At 46.2% G+C, this 21,464-nt stretch overlaps 5 protein-coding genes across 7 annotated transcripts in view; 3 read left to right on the forward strand and 2 right to left on the reverse strand.

The window, feature by feature from the left end:
- The window catches only part of H257_06943 (hypothetical protein), a 13,947-nt gene extending 5,669 nt beyond the window's left edge, over positions 1-8,278 (reverse strand). The window contains exons 1-13 of one of the 3 annotated variants that reach the window (XM_009832328.1): positions 7,758-8,278; positions 7,169-7,699; positions 6,493-6,695; positions 6,320-6,403; positions 4,926-5,073; positions 4,368-4,486; positions 4,057-4,166; positions 2,699-2,992; positions 1,774-2,124; positions 1,478-1,710; positions 925-1,083; positions 465-644; positions 160-385 (exon numbers count right to left, since the gene is read on the reverse strand). In XM_009832328.1, coding sequence (XP_009830630.1) covers positions 160-385; positions 465-644; positions 925-1,083; positions 1,478-1,710; positions 1,774-2,124; positions 2,699-2,992; positions 4,057-4,166; positions 4,368-4,486; positions 4,926-5,073; positions 6,320-6,403; positions 6,493-6,695; positions 7,169-7,699; positions 7,758-8,243 — 3,124 coding nt within the window. In that variant the 5' untranslated portion in view covers positions 8,244-8,278. Of the gene's footprint in view, positions 1-159; positions 386-464; positions 645-924; positions 1,084-1,477; positions 1,711-1,773; positions 2,125-2,698; positions 2,993-4,056; positions 4,167-4,367; positions 4,487-4,925; positions 5,074-5,689; positions 5,725-6,319; positions 6,404-6,492; positions 6,759-7,168; positions 7,700-7,757 lie in introns of those variants that run through there. The other 2 variants (XM_009832329.1, XM_009832330.1) reach the window with 2 other exon arrangements.
- A 445-nt stretch (positions 8,279-8,723) lies between these two features.
- On the forward strand, positions 8,724-10,192 carry H257_06944 (hypothetical protein). Its single transcript, XM_009832331.1, has 2 exons — positions 8,724-8,900; positions 8,971-10,192. Exons 1-2 carry the CDS (start codon positions 8,827-8,829, stop codon positions 10,004-10,006), a joined length of 1,110 nt encoding a protein of 369 aa, XP_009830633.1. The 5' UTR covers positions 8,724-8,826; the 3' UTR covers positions 10,007-10,192.
- A 116-nt stretch (positions 10,193-10,308) lies between these two features.
- H257_06945 (hypothetical protein) lies at positions 10,309-11,482 on the forward strand. Its single transcript, XM_009832332.1, has one exon. It carries the CDS (start codon positions 10,324-10,326, stop codon positions 11,440-11,442), a length of 1,119 nt encoding a protein of 372 aa, XP_009830634.1. The 5' UTR covers positions 10,309-10,323; the 3' UTR covers positions 11,443-11,482.
- Positions 11,483-11,657: 175 nt separating this feature from the next.
- On the forward strand, positions 11,658-15,266 carry H257_06946 (hypothetical protein). Its single transcript, XM_009832333.1, has 7 exons — positions 11,658-11,750; positions 11,804-11,906; positions 11,961-12,446; positions 12,982-13,389; positions 13,667-14,038; positions 14,384-14,497; positions 14,622-15,266. Exons 1-7 carry the CDS (start codon positions 11,677-11,679, stop codon positions 15,168-15,170), a joined length of 2,106 nt encoding a protein of 701 aa, XP_009830635.1. The 5' UTR covers positions 11,658-11,676; the 3' UTR covers positions 15,171-15,266.
- Positions 15,267-16,688: 1,422 nt separating this feature from the next.
- On the reverse strand, positions 16,689-19,894 carry H257_06947 (hypothetical protein). Its single transcript, XM_009832334.1, has 5 exons — positions 19,312-19,894; positions 18,999-19,251; positions 18,136-18,436; positions 17,455-17,706; positions 16,689-17,224 (listed from the first exon to the last, which is right to left on the reverse strand). The coding sequence occupies exons 1-5, from the start codon at positions 19,873-19,875 to the stop codon at positions 16,720-16,722; spliced, it is 1,875 nt and encodes a 624-aa protein (XP_009830636.1). The 5' UTR covers positions 19,876-19,894; the 3' UTR covers positions 16,689-16,719.
- Between the last annotated feature and the right edge of the window lie 1,570 nt (positions 19,895-21,464).

A 21,464-nucleotide genomic window follows, 5' to 3' on the forward strand; every position in this document is an offset into this window, starting at 1 on the left:
ATATTACAATTTATAAAATAATATATATATTACAATTTATAAAATAATATATATATTACAATTTATAAAATAATATATATATTACAATTTATAAAATAAAAAATATATATATATATTAAAATTCACCAAAATACATGGAATACGGACCAAAGTACGTACGAGAATGAGCCGAGTCGGCGGCAGCTTTTGGCCACGACGTTGTGGGTACGATGACGGTGTTGGCTGGCGTGGATATGATGCGCGTGGCCTGCAGAAGCGTCGGGGGCGGGGGCTGACACGGAGATAATGTATATGATAGCACCACCGAGGTCGTAATCGGTGAGGTATTATTCCCAGGGTAAAATCCAAGCTCAAGTGTCGGCACGACCTCCGAGTCAGCGTAATACTAGCTCAAGAGGAATGAAAACCACCAAGATATGATACTTGGTGATATAGGTTGGTTTCTTGGCTTTTGTATAGTATACCGTAGACAAGATAAACGCGATCAAGTCGTTTTGCGTTGCAGTTGAAAGCAGCGAGAATGGGGTGGTTTCGGATGTCCACGGCGATTTGAAGTGGACGGTCGTGGGCAGCTGCACATTTGACAGTATATCTTGGACAATGGATGGATATAACTCGAGGCTCGGATATATCGACGTGGTTTGCTACGTAGTACGTACCATAAAAAAATTAGTATAATATATATTTTAAATATATATATATATATATTTACTTGTGTACTACTAGTATGCACTTTCAATACCATAGTATAGAGCTCTATATATGACCAAGCAAGAGACAGAGAGATGTATGTGGCTTGACATCGATCGTAAAAAATAATCACTACGAGTATATATATATATATATATATACTCGTAGTGATTATATTTAGTAGTATAGTACATGTATACATGTACTATAGAAACATATGAAGTACAAACGTACGGGCAATGCGAGGGTTCCCATTGGACACTGGTTCACAGCTATACACTGGAGACCACGGACGTATACCCCCCACGCGGCATACACTTCCCTTGTCATCGCACTCTTATCTTGGTCATATGCATTGCCAACGTAGTCCACCGCCATGGATGCATTCGCTGCCTAATGTCCATCATATTATCTCTCTCTCTCACTCACAAGGTCTGCGACACTGCATTCCCATCGATATATAGATCTTCCATGATATATATATATATATATCAATAATTTGTTGAAATAGAATAGGTCTTGTATATATATATATATATATATACATAATTTGTTGAAACAGAATAGTTCTATATAGACAATTTACAACAAAAGCAGATCCCTCTTGGTGCATCAAACATATTATTTTTATACATATCATTTGTTGAAAAAATATAAATATAGATTGTGGAACATACCTATATATATATATATATATATATATATATATATATATATATAATTCGTTGCAAAATAGGGTAAAATATATATCGTAACTAACATAGCATGCACACACACACACAAGTACCGTCTCGAGCGACGCTTGCAAACACGTGTCGAGCTCAGGTTGGATCGACACACCAATGAATGACGGATCGGCTGCCAGCTCCTCAAAGTACGACGAGCCATAGGGCACAGACGGCCCGCCGCCGCCGCCGCCGCTGGTTGAGATGTGCGCATGGAGGCATTGCATGACCAGATCTCGACAGATGCGTTGGTTGCGACATCGTTCAAAGTGTTCTTGGCACGCCACGCACACGGCTACGCCAACCAACCCCATGAGATACAGTAAAACATAAATTTGTGATATTTTTCACCACGTACGATGGACAGGTACAAGTTGGTTGGTGGGGATGGCTGGGGGGTTCCGCAAGGTTAGCACGACCGTGGAGAGCCCCACGAGTTGGTACGTGGCTGCGATACTGTGGGGAGGCCGGACGTTCACAGAGACCTGGATGGCTTGGGCGTCTGCGACACTGTTGACGCACAGAGTGACGGGCGTTGTATTGGCTGATGAGTACACTTGGTGAAGATGCAGACACAGTTGGAGTGAGTCGAATACCCCCAAGGGAGTGTAAAATGTCCAGAAAGAAGTGGCCGCCGCCGACACGATCGGTGCGACAGGGTCAACGTCGTTCAAGTACATGTGCACGGGGCTGTGATACGTCATGTGATCTACATACACCATAAGTGAAGATCCAGAATGCATTATATATATATATATATTGTCAAGTCGATTTGATATTGGTGCTCAATATTGAATGGACCAAATCGGTAGACAATCGAGCATCGACCAATCAAAACACAAAACTTGAATCAAGTAGCCAATCAAAATCCACTCTTGGACCATTTCACATCAAATTAGTGTGAGAATGAAATTAGTGTGCAGGGCGACACGTTTTACACACAAAATTCAAAACAAGAAATCGATCGATGGAGTACGTAAATCAGCACAAAAATTGGTTGAAAGCACCATATTACGATCAAACACGATGCACAATCCATGTCCATATATATATATATATAATAAATATCTAAATAAATATATATTAAAGAAATAGATCTCAACAGCAACACGATACCCTTTCACATCCAATGCAAAACAACACCCAGTACTTGTATCGCTTCGTTTTGATCATAAAAATCATCTCGTGTGCGTTATAAATACTATGCAAACTCCCAACAACGACGCTATAATAATATCATGCACCGACGAATATATATATGTATATATAAAAGATAGACAAACCGAGGTAGAAGGCATTTTGGGCAAAATCTGGCGCCGAGAGCTGAATATGTACGGACGGACGCGCCACGTCGTTACTATCGGATGTCAGAGCCAAATACTCTGACTTTTTCAGAGGGCGGCGGAAGAAGGTCGTGTGCACGTCGCATCCAAATGTATCGGATGGCGGCAACGAAATGGACGGCGGCGGCGGCGGCGACACGAGCCAGCGGACTTCCGAAGTGTTGATATGGGGCGTCAATACCCATCTCTCCAATTGAATCAACCACCGCGGTGACGACAGCAATACGCCAACACCTATACAGTACGCCATACATAAGTTATGTTGTCGAAATATATATATATATAATATATACATGCCAAGGAGATATATATATATATGTACATGCCAAGGAGATATATATATATATATACATGCCAAGGATACATATATAAATGTCTGGATTACACCCACCCTCCACTTTTTGTCCAATTTAAATTTCGACAATATATTTGTTCAAGTCATTCGAAGACTATGGTTGTCATGCATTTGGAACTGTCTGGATCAATCGGATTTTCAGGCTGTTGCCAACTTTGTGAGAAAAATAAAAGTCCCTTAAACCGCTTGTTTATAATATTTTTTGGCGCAAATGTGATATTTGGCAAATGTTGAATTCTCCAAAGTTTAGAACCAGACATAGAATTTTGCACTTTTTGCTAATTTGTTCGAAATTGCCAAAATATCGAAGATTTTGGCCTTTCTTGACATCCAAACTCACCCATAATTTATATATGGTCGAAAAAAAGATATCTACATATGTCTAAATGCATACTAGGAAATATGTGAATGCATACTTATCGTTGAGCCAAGATAGCGACGTATAGATATAAATACTGATGAAACATTTATTCGTATATATGGGTGAACAAAAATATTTACATATTTATATAAACGCCAAGGAAATATATATATATGGTTACACAAAGGTATTTACATATTTATATTAATGGCAAGCATATATATATATATATACATATATATAACATACGGTTGAACAAAGATGTCTACGTATTTATTCAAATGCCAAGGATATATATATATATATATGGTTGAAAACAAGATAACATAATTAATATTTAAGCCAAAAACCAAGGACATACATAACCTTGGCATTTACATAAATACGTTGACATCTTTGTTCAACTGTATGTATATATATATAAATATATAAATATATGAATATATAATATATAGCGAATGACGTATATAACCTTGGCATTTACATAAATACGTAGACATCTTTGTTCAACTGTATATATATATACAAATATATGAATTATAATATATATACATCTAGTTTGACAAAGATAATTTAAAATACCATCGACTTGAGCTTGGGTCACACACGAGACGTCGAAAGAGACTTGGACCGTCGTAGCGTTGAGCACATCGTTGAGCACATCCACTTGAATCAACTGAATGTCGTCGGCGCTACAAGGACATCCATATATTTCAACATTTCATTAATCAAAATATTCCTACAAATATATATATATATATATAGCTCGCATCACCCAATCACTGCGATTCACACTCATCATCCTGTTTTACCCCTCGCCCGTCCGTCGCCGACATTAACATTGTTGTTATTGTTGATAACATGCATATATATATATATATATATATACGTACGACAGGCCAATGTACTCGAGCGTCGAGACGACTGCTAGATGGACCCAATGGGCTAAAAACGAGTCGAACGTCGGCACTTGCACCTCCACGTACACCAACGCCACGACCGCACTGTCTCCCTAGTCATTTCCAAGAAAATGTGTAAAAATAGGCAAAAAAAGTTGATATTTTGGCAATTTCGAACAAATGGGCAACACATGATTCAATTCAATACGTGGAGAATATACAACATATATTGCCAAAACAAATACCACACATTTCTCCAAAAATATATATAAAAATGAAAGTCAATAGATTTATTATTTCGGATACTGTACGTATTTGGCAAAATATGCGCTATTGGTGTTTATAAATTCGAAATCTGTTGAATCCAGACCATCACAACCATAAAAATGGTTCCAATTACTTTGAATATAAAACAAATTCAATTTTTTAAATAGATTTGAATAAAATACAAAAATTATATTATTCCTTGCGCAAACATCACAGGGGAGGTGATCCATCTCCAAGTCATTTAAAAAGAATAGAGAAAATGCTCCAAGTATCTAGTATACACACCACCGCTGGGGACGGCACCAGCGTGAGTTGAGGCGCCGACGCACACGACAGCGGCGACTCGACCAGCCCCAGCTGCGTGCTCATCTCGACCATCGTCGTCACTTCTACTTGCATCTCCACGACATCCTCCAGAGGAAACAACAGCGTTCTACACACGTGTATATATATATATTATATATATGGTCATATATATATATATATATATATTATATATATATATGGTCATATATATATATATATTATATATATATGGTCATATATGAATAATGCGTAGTAGAAGTCTGGCGGCCAGCCATGTGGTACCCTGAAATATAGTATTTTAATATTCAGCTGGCCCAAAACGTCATGTTGGAGCCAAATTCATTCCATCGGATATGAATCAAAACCTGTCTTGGTTGCTTGGTTTAACCGATATAATTCAATCATTTTCCAAGTGGGATTTATTTACTCGTTGAGAAGATTCAATATTATTGTTACTAACGTAAAAAACCAATTTAAGATATAACCAATTTAGGATAACTTTGTATTGCCCAACCACACCTCGTTATTTGTTCGTGTCAAAACCTCTATCATATAATGCTGGCCATTCCGTCACGTGAATGCAATGCAAAAACGGCGTAGAAGCCATTGGTAATAGTCATTCAAGATTGGGTTGAAGTTCCCTAGTCGACACGGGCCACATTGGGTTGGATCTGAGATTTTGTCGAGTGTTAAACTCGGTGGACATCCATCCACAACAGAAATTTAACTCTATAAAACAGTACCTTTGTATAAATTATATGCAACCTGTTGTAACCGCTTACCCTAAACACAGAATTTCAATGCTCAGACACATACATACTTTAAGATAAAAAAAGTTATCCTAAATTGGTTATCAAAATGTGAGTACAAATGCTTAGAAAGTAACAAATTTACCTGTGAAGTTCATCGCCTAAACTGATAGTTTGATTATGAAGTCAAAGAGGCGCGTCTTGTCTATTGGAATCACTATTGAAAACTCAAATATCGTAACGGACTCAAAAGTTATGTCCATTCTACTCCGACGCCTCCAAAAAAGTTATCTTAAATTGGTTTTTTACGTTACATGAACTTGTGTTCCCTCCGTTTTGAAAATGGCATTTTTATTTATTTATCCCATTTGGCCAGAAACAGGAATACTATTGTTTTTTAAATGTTACCAGACATATAAGTTTGCCAAAATCATAGCCAACCAGAAGCACATGTCGAGTTCGTGACCATATATATATCCTTGGCTTTGGCTTAAATATGAAGTATGGAGATATCTTTGTTACCACCAAATATATATATATATATCCTTGGCATGTGTACTAGTATATAAAAATGTAGATATCCTTGTTCAACCATGTCGGGTATGGTGGATGGATGTCCTGTACCTGGTTCTAGTCGTGTTAGCCAACAATGGGAAACCGGACGGCGGTGGGACCTTCACATACAGCGGCAACCGAGACGTCGGGTGTCTAATTTCAATGCACGTCAGTCCGTGTATTTAGTATATATCTACTCGTTAGTTGCAAATACTAATGGAAGGGGGTTAGTATGTACATACAATCGAAGCAGCGCAGGCAGCGATGCAAACTCAAACGCTTCCATGAGGAACGGCATCCCGCGGGTCCACGTCGATGCATTCCACGCGCATCCCAGAGTCACATTGAGAAAGCATGGCCAAGTTGGTCGAGCACTTGGTGGCAGGGGAGATGGCTGCCAAGAACTTAACGGATCCATCGACATGGCCAACAGAGTCATCGTTGGCTGCAGCAAAAAATATCAGCATTCCCTTCATCAGTCACATCCATAACGACTAGTCCAAGGCTGTAAACACACACCAATTATATATATATATTTATTCACAGGCAAACACGATATCATAGTTAACACGCTAACCGCTGCAGCTTTTTTGAGCTACTGTACGTCTGTCGTTGGAACGAGAAGACGAAACAATCCACGTAGGCATGTATAGATAGGACTACAAATAGTAATGAGGTACACTATACATAGTAATGCGGTGTACTTTACAGTGTTAGTACGTACTTAGGTAGTAGATACAGTACATCAAGTACCAATAGGACTAGGTACTTTGGTACGAAAATAGGTAGATACAGTACTAATAGGACTAGGTACTTGTACTTTAGTACGTAAATAGGTAGGTACAGTACACCGAGCACTAGTACGTAGTACTCCAATAGTAGTACTAGTAGTACAAAATAGAAACATTTGATTCGTACGTTGGAGAGGGACAGGTGGGAGCGGAGGGGGGACATGGCTTGTTGAAGAAACTGATTTATGACGGAGCGCGTGCGCGCAGTGGCCGCCGCAAAGTCCACCGCCACCTCCGACAACGAAGCCGTCAACGTCACTCGAAACGTATGGGGGCGGAGGGGTACGTGGCCGTGGAACGTTTCGAGAAGGGCGAACGCCACGTGTTGCGCGTCGATGCCATTGCACTGGCGAGCGGAGCTGCGGAGAACGGCGATGTCTGGTCGGCACGTGGCTGTGAGACGCAGTGTCACGTACGGGTGACGCAGGAACGGGGGGAAGGAAATAGGCAGCGTCGCATGCACTGTGATGGGATCGGAGGCGTTAGCCGAAGGGAACAAGTGCGCTGCCTGCTTGAGACTGGCGAGAGATAGAGGCGAGCTGTTGTTGGGCGAAGTTGATGCCGCGGACGAGTGCAACGCGGTCCACAGGGCGTCGCGTTGGCTTTCCACGGACAACGGCATGGCCTGTTCGACTTGGCAAGGGGACAAGCATGTGACCTATACATTTGACGGATATGATCTCGAATTCAATGTACGATGGAAAGATTTGCCGTACGGGGAAGGCTGTGACGCATGCAACGAGGGCGTCGGTGGCGGACGACCCGCCATGAATCTCCCCGACCACACTGGATGTCGTACCGGAGATGCAGCGCCACTTGGCGTCCAGGGTGAATTGCAGATCGATCATGACAGTGCTCGGCGCGTCAGCGTCAGCGCCGGATGTATGCACCTCCATGACGTCGATGCTGGCCTGCGGTCTCAACGTCAAGGTTGATAGGACATTGAACAACACTGGCTTCGCAGACACGAACTCGTTGAACGAGATGTCCTTGCCCAGGTACAAGGACACGTTATACGTGGGTGGAGGAAGCTGCTGTTCAAGTAGCAGAAGCGGTGAATCGGCGCGGCACGAGTCAATCTCGCTGAGGGAGATGTCGTCGGGCTGGTAAAGTACATTAGTACCTCCTGTCCACGACGCATATGCAAGCTGCACGCAGCATGCAAGGACAACGACATGAACCACCGTGATTGCCGACAGCATCCTGGCAAAGATCGCTGCAGCTTGTCACTTCAACCTGATTCGCCGAAACAACGTGTTTTATTCGTCAAACGATTCAAACCAACCCTAAATAAGTTATTTCTCGGTAGGGAGAAAGGAGACATATATTTCCCAAATACCTTACACACATAACATCACATCCAATATCACCTACGATAATATACAATCTTCAAGATATTTGGGAATTTCCTTGTTGTTCTACTATTTAAGGTATTTGAAATTCCCTAGATAAACAGGAATCCGGTCCCATGACAGTATGTTTCGGTTTCTTTACACAAAGAATTGCTTGATTGGATAGAATGGGCTATTTTTAACGAATCAAATTAGTTTTGTCATTGCCATACAAACAGACAGTTGGGAACCGGCCCCAAATTCCCAATGAATCGGCAGTACTTATTGTCACAAATGGCTCTCGCATAAAAGGCACTTGGTGTTTGTATGCTACGAACCTGGACTGGTTAAGTTGGACCTGTACGGTAGGATATTGCCCGGTGGTGACTTCACCCAGGAAAGATTTTCGAAGTGAAATTGATTGGAGTTGATACGGCTGGGATATTGTATTACGATGGGCTGCTGCTTCTCCAAGGAAGACGAAGGCGGCTTTGAAGCCAAGGAGCACCTCCTCCCCAAAGGATCCAAGTACGTGCGTGCACTCAATGTGTCATATGTGTCATGCCTCTCATCTTGTGTATGTTGGGACCGCGTGTAGAGAAGTGAGTGCCCGTGAGGCGCCCAAGGACCTCACGTTGAACGCGCCATACGTGGCCCCTGAACTCCCCGCCAAGAGCCCTTCCCCAAAGAAGCAACAATCTGCTGCTGTTGTCAAGGCGGTCGTTGAAGTTGCCGCCAAGGTCCCCACGCCTACCACCATCGCTGCCTCCGTCGCCAAGCCAGAAACCCCCAAGAAGGCTCAAGTGGTTGCCGTCCCTGCAGTGGTCGCCGAAGTTGTTCCCGAAGTGGCTGCTGTCGTCGCTGCCGTCGAAGAAGTGAAGGCACCTTCGAGAAAGGCATCCATTGAACTTGCCGCCCCCTCGCCCAAGAAGGCAGTGTCACGCAAATCCTCTGTGGACAGCGTCCCTTCCTCTAAGGCCGCTGCTTCCCCCAAGAAGCCCCTTTCGCGCAAGTCGTCGGCGGCGTCGGATATCCCTGTCGCGTCCGTCGACGAAGAGGTTGCCGCCGCTCAAGTCGTGCCGTCGCCCAAAAAGTCCGTCTCGCGCAAGGCGTCTGTGGAAGCGGTGACCCCTTCGCCTAAGAAGGCCACCTCCCGCAAGTCATCTGCCGGATCGGCCGAGCCCAACGAGTACGTTGTGATGGATGACCAGTCCTCCAACAAGGCGCCGTCTCGCAAGGCGTCGTCGATTGACTCGCCCAAGAAGCCCGTCTCCCGCAAGTCGTCGGTGGAAGTAGCGGTGGTGGCGCCTGAACCCACCCCTGTGGAAGTCGTGGAGGTCGAAGTACCCGTGCAAGAGGTGGCGGTCGACGAACCCGTGGTCGCGGCGGTCGAAGAAGAATCTGTGGTCGAAGAACCTGTGGTTGCGGCGGTCGAAGAACCTGTGATTGCGGCGGAGGTGCCTGAGCCGACCCCGGTGGAAGTCGAAGAACCTGTGGCGGCGGCTGTGGAAGCGATCAAGGAGGACGCGGCGGAAGGCCAAGGCGATTCCGGCAAGGACGACGACGATGGACCATCCGATGCCCCCAAGTCCAAGAAGAAGAAGAAGAAGGGCAAGAAGAAGGGCGGAAACTAAGCGGGGACACAGTGTATCATTCCCATTTTTAACAACACGACGACCTACCCTTGAGATCGTGTCTTAGTCGTGCAGTAGTTATGGACATTGTGCAACATATGCAAGGCTCCTTCGGACGCTCCATGCCGCGATGCATCATGAAGGCACATGCTACCGTTAGGATCGCAATCTTGATGTGCACTTCGCTATTCTTTGTCGTTTGAAATTTGGCAGTTTCAAAGGGGGAAACCCCTATAAATGTATCCTTGGTCCGGATATGTTTCTCTGGAAACTAATATCCGGATGCGACTGCAAGGTGGAACTCGAATTCGAAGCCCATGGCGGAGTACAATGCGGCGGCGGTGGTATCGGCGCCGTCGAACCTGACGCGGTATGATGTGGTTCAGTCGGTCTTGACGAACAAGACGCTTCTACACATGATGTTTGTCTACCAAGATGGATTCTTCGGAGACCTCATGCCACGCGTGGAGGAGTGGAAGGCAATGCACCGCGAGTTCAGCGATTATCTGTTGCCACCACGATACGCTGCCATCTTAGGAACGTCGTCGAAGCTAAAGGTGTCCGGTGGCTTCGATCTTGGCATCAACTGGCTTGGTCGGGACCCTCGATTTCTCCTTCACATTTCGATTTTGGAAGACGACCTTCCCCTAGTGAAGCGGTGGTTGGCGTGCCGTGGCCGGCGGTACCTCACGCCACGGGCGATGGATTGCGCAGCACGATATGGCCGCCTGAACATTGTCAAGTACTTTCACTCGCAGCAATTTCCATGCACGAACCAAGCGATGATCTGCGCGGCGTGCTATGGGCATGCCGACGTCCTGTACTTTCTACACAACAATCGGTCCGAAGGGTGTACGTCCGAAGCGATCGATTACGCCGCCGAGCACGGTCATTTGGCGATTATCCAGTTCCTCCACACCCATCGCCGAGAAGGATGCACGTACGCGGCGATGAACGTGGCCGCGAAGAACGGCCACCTCGACGTCGTGGACTTTTTGCATCGAAACCGCGCCGAGGGGTGTTCGGAAGACGCGATGGATTTTGCCGCGCTCAACGGACACATGCATGTACTCGAGTACCTTCACGCGGAACGCACGGAAGGATGCACGATCTACGCCATGAACAACGCGGCGGCGCGGGGACATTTCAATGTCGTTCGATTCCTAGACTCCCATCGAACCGAAGGTTGTACGACATACGCCATGGACGAAGCCGCCAAGAACGGACACGTGGACGTCGTCGAGTACCTCCACACACATCGCTCCGAGGGATGCACGGAGAAGGCACTGGAAGAAGCGACGAGACGAGGACATTTGAGTGTCGTGAAGTTCCTCGTCACCCATCGCAACGAAGGGGACATCAAGCATGCCAAGAGTGTGGCGGAACAGCTCGGCCAATACGCCATCCTCAAGTATTTGTGTTCGTTGGAAATGTAGTTTTAAATGTACAAACTCGATTTTTATTCCGTGGTGGTGGTGGCCGTATAGAGTATCCAAGACATTTACCTTCTAGGAAATAGAATTTTGCAAGTATGTCGTTTTTTAAATATGAAGCGATATCGATTTGAAATTGATGCAAAAACCATGAATTATCATTTTAAAACCTTTTAAAACTCCACACTCCTTTGAGAACAAGGGTTTTTTGTGTTTTGGTCGATTGTTCCGACACCGATGAACGCGGCGGCACCGGCGGGATGGCGGCTGGAAGTCACAGAGGACATGCGCAAGGGAAAGATCACGGAAATGTAGCAACGTCATTCACGTGCATGGGACATGGTCTTGATGCATGCATGCGTAGGTACATCGAACTGCTTCGACTGTCGGGTGAGAACGACCGGCAAAAGGTGTGGCAGTCCGCGGCCAAGTTTGAACTGACGCTGTGGACGCAGTCCGTGGACAAGGTAGATATTGCATGCCGCATCCATCGTGAAGACTTACGAATGTGGAGGATATAGGCGACATACTGGACAAAACTGGAGAAGAAGGTGGCGGCGTTGAAGAAGAAACCCCAGCCGGGGACAGTCGCGCCACCCCTGCCAGCCGCGCCACAACAAGTGTCGTCTGCACCTTCGATTCCCCATCAGCAGCAGCATCAACAGGCGCCATCTATCCAAACGCAAGCCCAGTACTCGTCCCAAATGGGAGCAAACTCCATGCAATTCAACCAAGCGATGCTCATGCAGCAGGCAGAGATGCTGAAGAAGCAACAAGAGCAGCACCAACTGGCTGCGTTGAACCACGCTCGACAGCAGCAGGCTCAAGCTCAAGCTCAGGCCCAAGCCGCCGCACAGGCGAAAGCGGCGGCGGACAAGCAGCAGCTCCAGGAACAACAGCGTCTGCATGCACTCAACCTGGCTCGGCAGCAGCAGCAGCAGCAGCTGGCGACGGCACGCGCGGCGGCGGCGGCGGCGGCGCCGGTGTCCGTACCCACTCCGCCCATGGTATATATATAGATATTGTCCTTTTCCCCCAACTTTGGACTTTTATGCTGAATGTTCGGCAAATATCTATTGATTCTTTGTCTTGACTTTTGTATATAGTGAATGTCAAGTGTCCACACGAGTTGAAGTCACACACTATTTGCATGGTTGAAGTGAGAGTTTGATTGGCTACTTGATTCTTGATCTAGGTTTTGATTGGTCGATATATCGCTTGTATATATTTGGATATTCTGGTCAATGAACACCCCCCCAGTCAGTCCAATATGTCGAATAATCGACAATATATATTGTCGATTTGATACAAATTTGGGTAGAGGAAGGGTGCAATCGAATATTCGCCTGATCAAACCGATCCACAATCGATCTGATTGGTTCAATTTCATTGAGAAGGTTTTGATTGGCTAATAATTTTGAGCTCATCTGAAGTAGCCAATCAAATCGATTTAAATTCCAACGAGAAACCACTTTGCCACAACACAATGAAATTTTACTCGAAAGCACAATAGCTCTTTGGCATTTTCTCATGTGGTTGTAGGCCGGCCACACCCAAGTGCTGCACCAACTACAGCAGCAGTTTCAGCAGCAAAAGCAAGCTGTGTTGACAACCCAGCACAACGAACTGCAGCGGCTACGTCAGGCCCAGCTGCTCGAGCAAAACCACCTGGCCAACTTGCACTCGACGCAGGACACCCCCCCGGACCTGCGCCGCCTCCAGCTGACGCAGTTGCAGCAGCAGCACCTTGTCGCACAAAATAAGCTTGCCCACGAACACAAAGCCAAGACAGACGAGCTCATGCGGCGCCACCAGCAGATCCTCACGTCCAAGCTCACACCCGCAGGAGGAGCCGCCGTGCAGGTACCCGCCGCCCATGCCGACGCCGCCGCGGCCGCCCAAGCTCGAGCGCGAGCTCTGTCTCGACTCCAAGCCACCACACAGCAGGGGGTACGTACGTGGCACCATACATGTTGGTTCTTGGCCGTTGACTCCAAATGTGGGCTTTTGCGCTGATTCGCCAACTCGATCTATCGATTGTATGGAGAGATTGTCCTGCGTTACACTAATTTCAGTCGCACACTATTTTGACTTGGCCTCAAAGAATGGACTTGATCGGCCACTTGAATTTTGTTGTGGGTTTTGATTGGTCGATCTATCGATTGTCTGCCGGTTGATTGGGTTCTTGTGCTCTTTCTTCGATTGATTCACCAAACTCTGGACATAGCCGCCGCCAGCCGCCGCCGCCACGACGACGGCCATCCCATCATCCGCCGCCCCGTCGCCCGACGCGTACGGCGAAAAGCTCAAGCAAGTCAAAGCCAAGTACTGGAACGACCTCGAAATCGCCCAACGCGAGTTTACGCGCATCGCGGCGCAGAAGCCCCCCGCGGGCGCGGCCGCCCAGCAGACGATTCAGAACCAGGAACGAGTCAAAGTATTTCTGCAGAACTTGAAGCGTATCATGACGTTGCTGGCCCAAGACCCGGCCAAAGCCACGACCAACAACGTCGACATGCTCATCAAAGTCGAGCAGCACATTGAACGCCAGGTCATCCCGGCCCTGCTTCGTGTGAAATCCGACAAGTCCAAAAAGGAGGTACGTACTGATATATATATATATATGGTTGTGGTGGTATGATTTATGTCTGTATATATATATATTGTGCTTTCAGCCAAAATTTGGATTTTGTGTTCTGATTTACCAAATCGATCGATCGATTGCTTGTACTGAATTTTGTGTGTAACCCTGCACACTAATTTCAGTCGTACACTAATTCTTTGTGGAATGGTTGAAGCGAGGATTGGATTGGCTACTTGATTCATATTCTGTGTTTTGATTGGTCGATTTGGTCATTAGATTGAACAACCTCACTCCAAGTGTCCAAACTATACAAATATGATAAATAATATTTGAATAATATTGTTAATTATATATGGTTAGGAGGTAAAGGTGGACATGACCAAGCAACCTACGAGTACAGCCAAGACAGCAGCAGAAGCGCAACGGCAAAGCACGGCGCAACAAACTGCCGTCCAAGCCGACGCCGTACGCCAGGTACCGTTTCCACAGCGCTCTATATATTTGAAATATATATATATAATATATATATATGTCCTATGATCAATCGTTCCCATGTAGTACTCGCAAATATATAGATATATTCAGAAGAACGACGTAGGCTCGCGAATTGCAGCTGAAAAAAGCCGAGCAGTTGAAAGCCGAACACATTGCGCGGGCGCAGGCGGCCGCCGCTGCCGCCGCATCGTTGAAGGCGGAGCGGAAGGACGCCGAGTCCAAAGCGCTGGCTGCGACGCTCCAGCTCCAAAACAACAAGGACATGGTGCTGAGTCCGAACCAGCGGGCGGCGCTGGAGGAGCAGGCGGCGCGGCTGACTGTCCAAGCCAAGGACCTGATTGCGCAGCAGGCCCATGTGACATCGCCCACGAGTCGGGCGGTGATTGGCCAGACAGCCATCATGTGCACGCAGGAAGTGGCCCGTATCGCAGAGCATTTGGCGCAGTCGAAAGCAGCCCAAGCCCGCGGTGCCACTGGCCCCAAGTTTGCGTCGATCGTAGACACTAGTAGTACTAGTTCAGCGACGGACCGGCTGCTCCTGGCGGTGAAAACGTACGCCCGCGACAAGCCCGAGGTTCTGACCCAAGCCGCGCCCGTGTTTTTGGAGCTCAGCGTCGCCATCGGCGCCACAGTCACCACGTCGCATGTGTAGTTCATGGCCATATACAGGATATTAACTACTAGTACGTAGTACTAAACACCATTTTTCGGTTAAGTTCAGGATATTTCCGGTATATTTCTTCCAATGCACAACTGATTCACACGTTGTGCGTTATGTTTGCCAAGCATTCGATATATTTCGTCCTTACCATACTTCGTTGCAGTATATTTCGACTATTATCCGATATATTTTACCTACGACCGATATATTTCACACGTTGTTCAGTGGGTCTCAAAAGTCATCATACACCACCGAACAATTCGATACTTAAAGCAAGTGAATTTTGATATGAAATTTCAGAAAATATTGTAAGCATGGTGTGCCAAGACAGTTTGTCGAGACGAATTCATTGGTTTTTTCCTTCGTAGATGTTTAACGTTTGATTCCACGTAAGGACAGGATAAAAACAGGATTTAGCAGGAGGCAGAATCCTTTAACGCTGCTTTAAAGTATACAAATTTCAAGCTTAAATATGCGTTAAATAGGTTATTCATGGTGAGGCTTCAGAGAAGGCTCCTATCTCCATAACAACACAGTTCTACAGTTGCCATCACATGAAGATGTCCTTCGTAATGTACTGGGCAACAATATTACCATTGGAATTTACTCGATCTAATCATGTTTAGTATCGACTAGGGCGGTTCAAAGTCAAAATTTGTAACTTTTCCTTTCTTCACCAGTAAAACACTTGGTGTTAGTATGTGTATATTTATATTCAGTTCATTTTACAAGTTTGCAGCTTTGAACCGCGGGTGGTGCATAGCGTTTTGAACTCAGATATGAGTCGACGTGAATCCTCTACAATCCTACACCTTGTAGCTCGAGCTGTTCTACGGTCTAGCCGAAAACTTGGATGCCATGGAAGTTAGCGCCTGATGAGCCAGCGCGTTTATTTACTTAATTTGCATCTAAAATCGAAATAGATGGAACATCATTTGAAATATATTTGAACAACATGTGAAATGTACCGGATACTACTAGTCGAAATATACTGCAACAGGGTCAGGACGAAATATATCTAACGCACAAGGCATGAATCAGTTGTGCATTGGACGAAATATACCGGAAAAAGCCTGAACTTAAACGAAAAATGATGTACTACTCCGGAGTATGTAAATAAAATTACTTGATAACGTTAGTCTTAATATTTGGCCGAGAGAATTATGTCTGCCAACGAATCGAATTCCCTGTCTTTTTCCTTGCAACCAACGCCACTTGAAATATATATATATATATATCCGAAAAACCTATAAATCAATCGAAAATTTTCCGAACTGTCACCGTCCAAATGGAACTCTGTTGTTCACATTTCGACAAACATTATTATTACTATTTCGACTTGGTGCTTGTAAACGTGGTAACTTCCAATATACTTCAAAGTACTTCGTATACATCTCACGATTTCCAGCTTGAACTTAATATCCATTTATACCGTAGGTGGATTCTATCGTTCATACCATGTGCTTGGTTGCCTTGAATATGAATCCAAAGAAGCAAGAAAAAAGGAATACTCGTCAAACTTATTATTAGTGCCCAGAGTTTACACGAACGAAGTGTACCCGTCGCGGCGCGTGGTCTGCACCAGATAATGCGTACCCACAGCCAAGAGCGCGCCGAGCACCATAAATCCGACGATTTCAACAGCATTCGACTTGGTGCCCTTGTCGTTTTGCTGCGGGTACCGATATGGCGCCATCGGGTCCATGTACGTCTTACCGGGCCAGCCGGCAAACTCAGTCTGCACCAGCCACTCCTTGCTATAGCCTGGCGTCAACATTTGCGCCGGCTTCTCGCCCGTCGTGATGTACCCGCCAGAGTACTTGCCAACCAACACCCACGCCAACTTCCACCACGACGCGACCACGTCCGTCGCCAGGGCGTTGGCGGCGGCTTCCAACTCTGTCGCATTCAGCCGATCGCGCAGCCAGGACGCGTGCGCGGCAATCGCGCGGGTCTGCGTTTTGTTCATAACTTCCTGGACATCTTGACCGTTGATCACATCCCACCGCAGCATGCTCCACTGGTTCACAAAGTTGAACGCCCGCCTAGTCCAATATATAGATTAGCCAATCAGACCAACGAATGAGCGACTTCGTAGCCAATCAGACAAACGAGCAAAACATAGAGTAGCCAATCAGAGCATTGCACGAGCAAAGATAGAGTAGCCAATCAGACCAACCAATGAGCAAAATATAGATTAGCCAATCAGAGCATTGCACGAGTGACATCGTAGCCAATCCCAAGCGAGGATAAACAATAAGTCATCGTGACATACCACGCCGAGTCGGTGTTGAACACGGATTGGTTGCCTGTCACATATGACAAGGGTAAACTCGACTGCGCGCACGAGAACGGCAAAAACACCGAGCCGTGGGGACTGTCCTGCGCGTACCACGCCGTGCCGGCCAAATGGCTGGGCAGATGCGCCGCCGGTGGCTGGATCTGCAAAATGAACGAAAACATTGTACGAAACATTGCAATCGGACGCTCCCATCCCCCCGACATGTTTTGAAATGGACCGTCGTACCTATCCAACCAAAAAATATTAAAATCAAACAAGGTCCAAACAAGTCTCGAATCATAGTACCATAGTATCCAAGTATAATAATATCCAAATAGAATCATATCCAAATAGAATCATATCCAAATATAATCATATTCAAATAAACATCGAAACACATCCAAATGTAATAATATCCAAATAAAATAATATCCAAGTATAGAATAATAATACCCAAATAGAATCATATTCAAATATATATCGAAATATCCCTACCAAAGAGAACGCCAATTCTATCATCCTGATATTATATATACACATAGAGAGTGAGTTCACATGTCAAACAACTTTGGTAAAATCAACCAATCCCAAATGATCACACAATTATTCACCTGTCATACCATTCAAAACTCTCCAAAGCTCATCATGGGATCATTTTTATCAAGTGTACAGTACCGAATGGGCGCGTGAAACGGACCGGCACCCAGGCCTTGCGTCATGTCAAAAGGCGTGCCTTCGTAATGATCGCCCAGCAAATGCACCAGCTGCGACAGCGTCACGGGGGCGTCCACGGGCACACTGAACGGGTACGTGGTGAAGTTGACCTGGTAGCCCAGGCGGGGGTCCAGCTGAAGCGACGGCGCGACCGTGTCCATGATGCGCCAGAGGCGGCGGCCCGCGTACAGCGGCAGGATCTTACCGGGAAAGGTCGTCAAGTCGTCCCATGCATATGCCTTGGCAAAGTCAAACGGGTCGTCTACGAAACCAAAAACAAAATACATTATTGTCCCATTTAAATCTAATGTCCTATTGTCAAATCGATTCGAAACTGGACTAAAGGGATTAAACAACAGTCCAAGCCAATCAAATCACGCTATCCTGTCGAATTTCTGCCACTCCAAACGTTTGACTCGATTATTTGGAAAAACCATTTATATATATACTAATCTGGATTCGAATGCATTTGGCGAAATGACTCACAAGTCCAAATTTGAGGTGAAATACACTAAATATTGTGTTGTTTGACTCGTGTACTAAAACTTTGCTCCCACAACAAAATCGTCGCTTGACCTTCGAAATCGTATATAAAACAAAGTCTAAGAGGTACATATCTGGTTGACGGCACGACAAATTCAATTTCTTTTCAACCAATCACAAATAGCACCCTTCCTTCTTTTTAACCAATCAAAAATAGCACCCTTCATTCTTTTTAGCCAATCACACTACACTGCTCGATTTGTGGACGATTTTGATTTCCACAAAGTAACAGTTAGTGGCAAAGTAGACTAAAAAGCACAATATTAACTGTACTATTGTACCTGGAGAGTGCCACCCCATGTCTTGCGCAAACGATATGACGTTGGACGACGCGAGAAACGTCGAAGTGTCCGACAAGTTCATCTCGCGAATGACAAATGAGTTCGCGATCGCCGTCACGTGGCCGTCGGGGACGCGCTGTGCCGCCCACACGGCGCTGGCGTTGTGCGGTCCCGTGAGCACGTGAAAGACCCAGAGCTCGCCATACTTGTCAGAGATCGCCAACGCTTCGGCCGAGTCCATGTAGCCGGGTTTCTACCATCATGGAGAAACGGTTAGAAGACAGGGAAGGACACACATGAAGATGGATGTTACCGCGGGGTCGCCGCTGTCTTCGCTGAAGAACCCATACTCGACGGCCAGGTCGCCCATCGTCTGCACGGCACACCGCGCCGAATCGCACCGTTCGAGCGCCACTTTGGTCAATTCGGCAATGCCAAACAGGTTGAACCCGTACGGAACGTCCTTCGACCACCCCACCGTCTTGGCGGTGCACGTGCTTTCGGCAATGCTCAACTGCACCTCGTTCATCATGCCATAGTCCTGGTCAAAGTACGCAAACGTGTGGGGGACCTGCGGAATGTACCCAATCGGCGTCGATAGGGTCTGGTTGTCCACAGGGAAGTAGAGCGGGCCCCGATCCTTGGTCGTCAAGCGGGGATATCCACCAAAGAAGTTGTACACGGCACGCTTGGATCCGGGCTCGTGGTTGGCGGCTGGGACACGGATCAAGCGCGTGTCCGCGGCGCCCCCGCCGGCATCGTCTGTATGCGCCAGAAGGGACGAACCGTCTGCAGTGGCCTTATGCGTGACTCCAATGACCGTGCATGCATGGACACCCGAGAGGAGCGCCGTCGCGAGCACCGTTAGAACGTGCATTTCACCAAGAAAATCCCAAAGTGATGTGGTTGTGTGCTTCGTGGGTCAAAACTTCAACTGATATTATATTTCACAGGTTATGTTATCACACAATGAAATCCGCAATCGACATTTTATTAAAATGTCATTGACAAAACATTTGAGTCAACTGTGGCACAGATTCAAAATTATTTAAAAGCAATTTGTATTCATTTATGCAGGTTTCCGACAATCTGTACCATAACTTCTGAGTTTTCAACCACGATGGGAATGGATCGTCGTCTTAACCCATCACCGCCGCCGCGGACCTTCCATAGTACACCTGTCCTGCGGCGTGATATCAATGATCTCGACGTGCACCGACCGAGCGACATCGTTGGACACTTCGTACTCGCTGGAAGTCGACCGCATTGTACGCATGCCAAGTGCCACGGGAGTTTTGACCTACCATCATCTCGCAGTGCTTGCATTGATCGACCTCGAACACGTTCCCTTGACGACCAACTCGACCACTCTCTCTCTGCTTTCGTCCTATGTATCTTGACATCACGGAAAGTTGCGTTGATGGGGATGCAATCTGGGAATGTTAAGTATCACCAGTACACTGTAATACTGGCCATATCTAACATACTAGGCCCCAGTATACTAAGTCGGGTAGGCTCACGGAATGCCATGCACTCCTGTGACGCTGTCCATGTTGGCATTGGCTGCAAGTTCGACGCCATACTCGTGGACACCATTCTAGTTCGCACAGTGCCTAGCAGCGTCAGCAACCACCTAATCAACATGTCGTCGTACAAATCCTTCTACTCCTCACCATCCCAAGTTCCCTCCATACTAGCAGCCTCGATCGCATGCTCACTTGGTTCAATCTCGCCCATGGTGCCACGAATATGCATTCGTTGCTTCCCGTCGATAGAGTACCATGGTATTATATGTGGTGGTAGTCAACGACATTGAAGTATACAAGACTGGAAGTGGGATGTTGTTTGTCGCGAAGAAGCTCAAGCAGGCGCAAGTCATGTCGTCGGACCATTCTTCACATGGAAATGGGCTGGTAACGTTAATATGAGCGAAGCGACAAGTTCTCCGTGAGGTGTCTGCAGCGTACACGACGACAGGTCAACCCGCGGCGCGCCGCCTGCGGAACTTACGACAGTTACCCAACTGACGGCAAGCAAGACCTCTTCCACAAACGCGGCCATGGTGAGCAACTTCAACGGAGAACGCCGTTTCCATACACTATATTAGTGTGGCTTACACTAATAAGGCACCGTGGCATCCTGCACACTAATTATGGTCGGATCGTTTGAATGCATCTTATAGATGAAGCTCACGCACGATATTGTCGTTTAACCCAAAATTTGGACTCTTTTGTGCTGATTATTTGCCAAATCTATTCTTTGTACTAACTGTAAAGATCGTACGAATATTTGTGCTTTTCACATATTTTGCCCGTTGTTTTAGCTCCTAAAACCATCCAAAGTTTAACCTAAACCGAAGTTGCACTCGACGTAAAAGTAAGCTTCCCCACCGTTCTGTCATTGGCTGATCTAAAACTTGCGTTGTTTTACTAAAACTATTTCGTTTTATTAACTCCCTGGCCAAGC

Source organism: Aphanomyces astaci (assembly GCF_000520075.1).
Source record: "Aphanomyces astaci strain APO3 unplaced genomic scaffold supercont1.14, whole genome shotgun sequence".
Lineage (NCBI taxonomy): Eukaryota > Oomycota > Saprolegniomycetes > Saprolegniales > Verrucalvaceae > Aphanomyces > Aphanomyces astaci.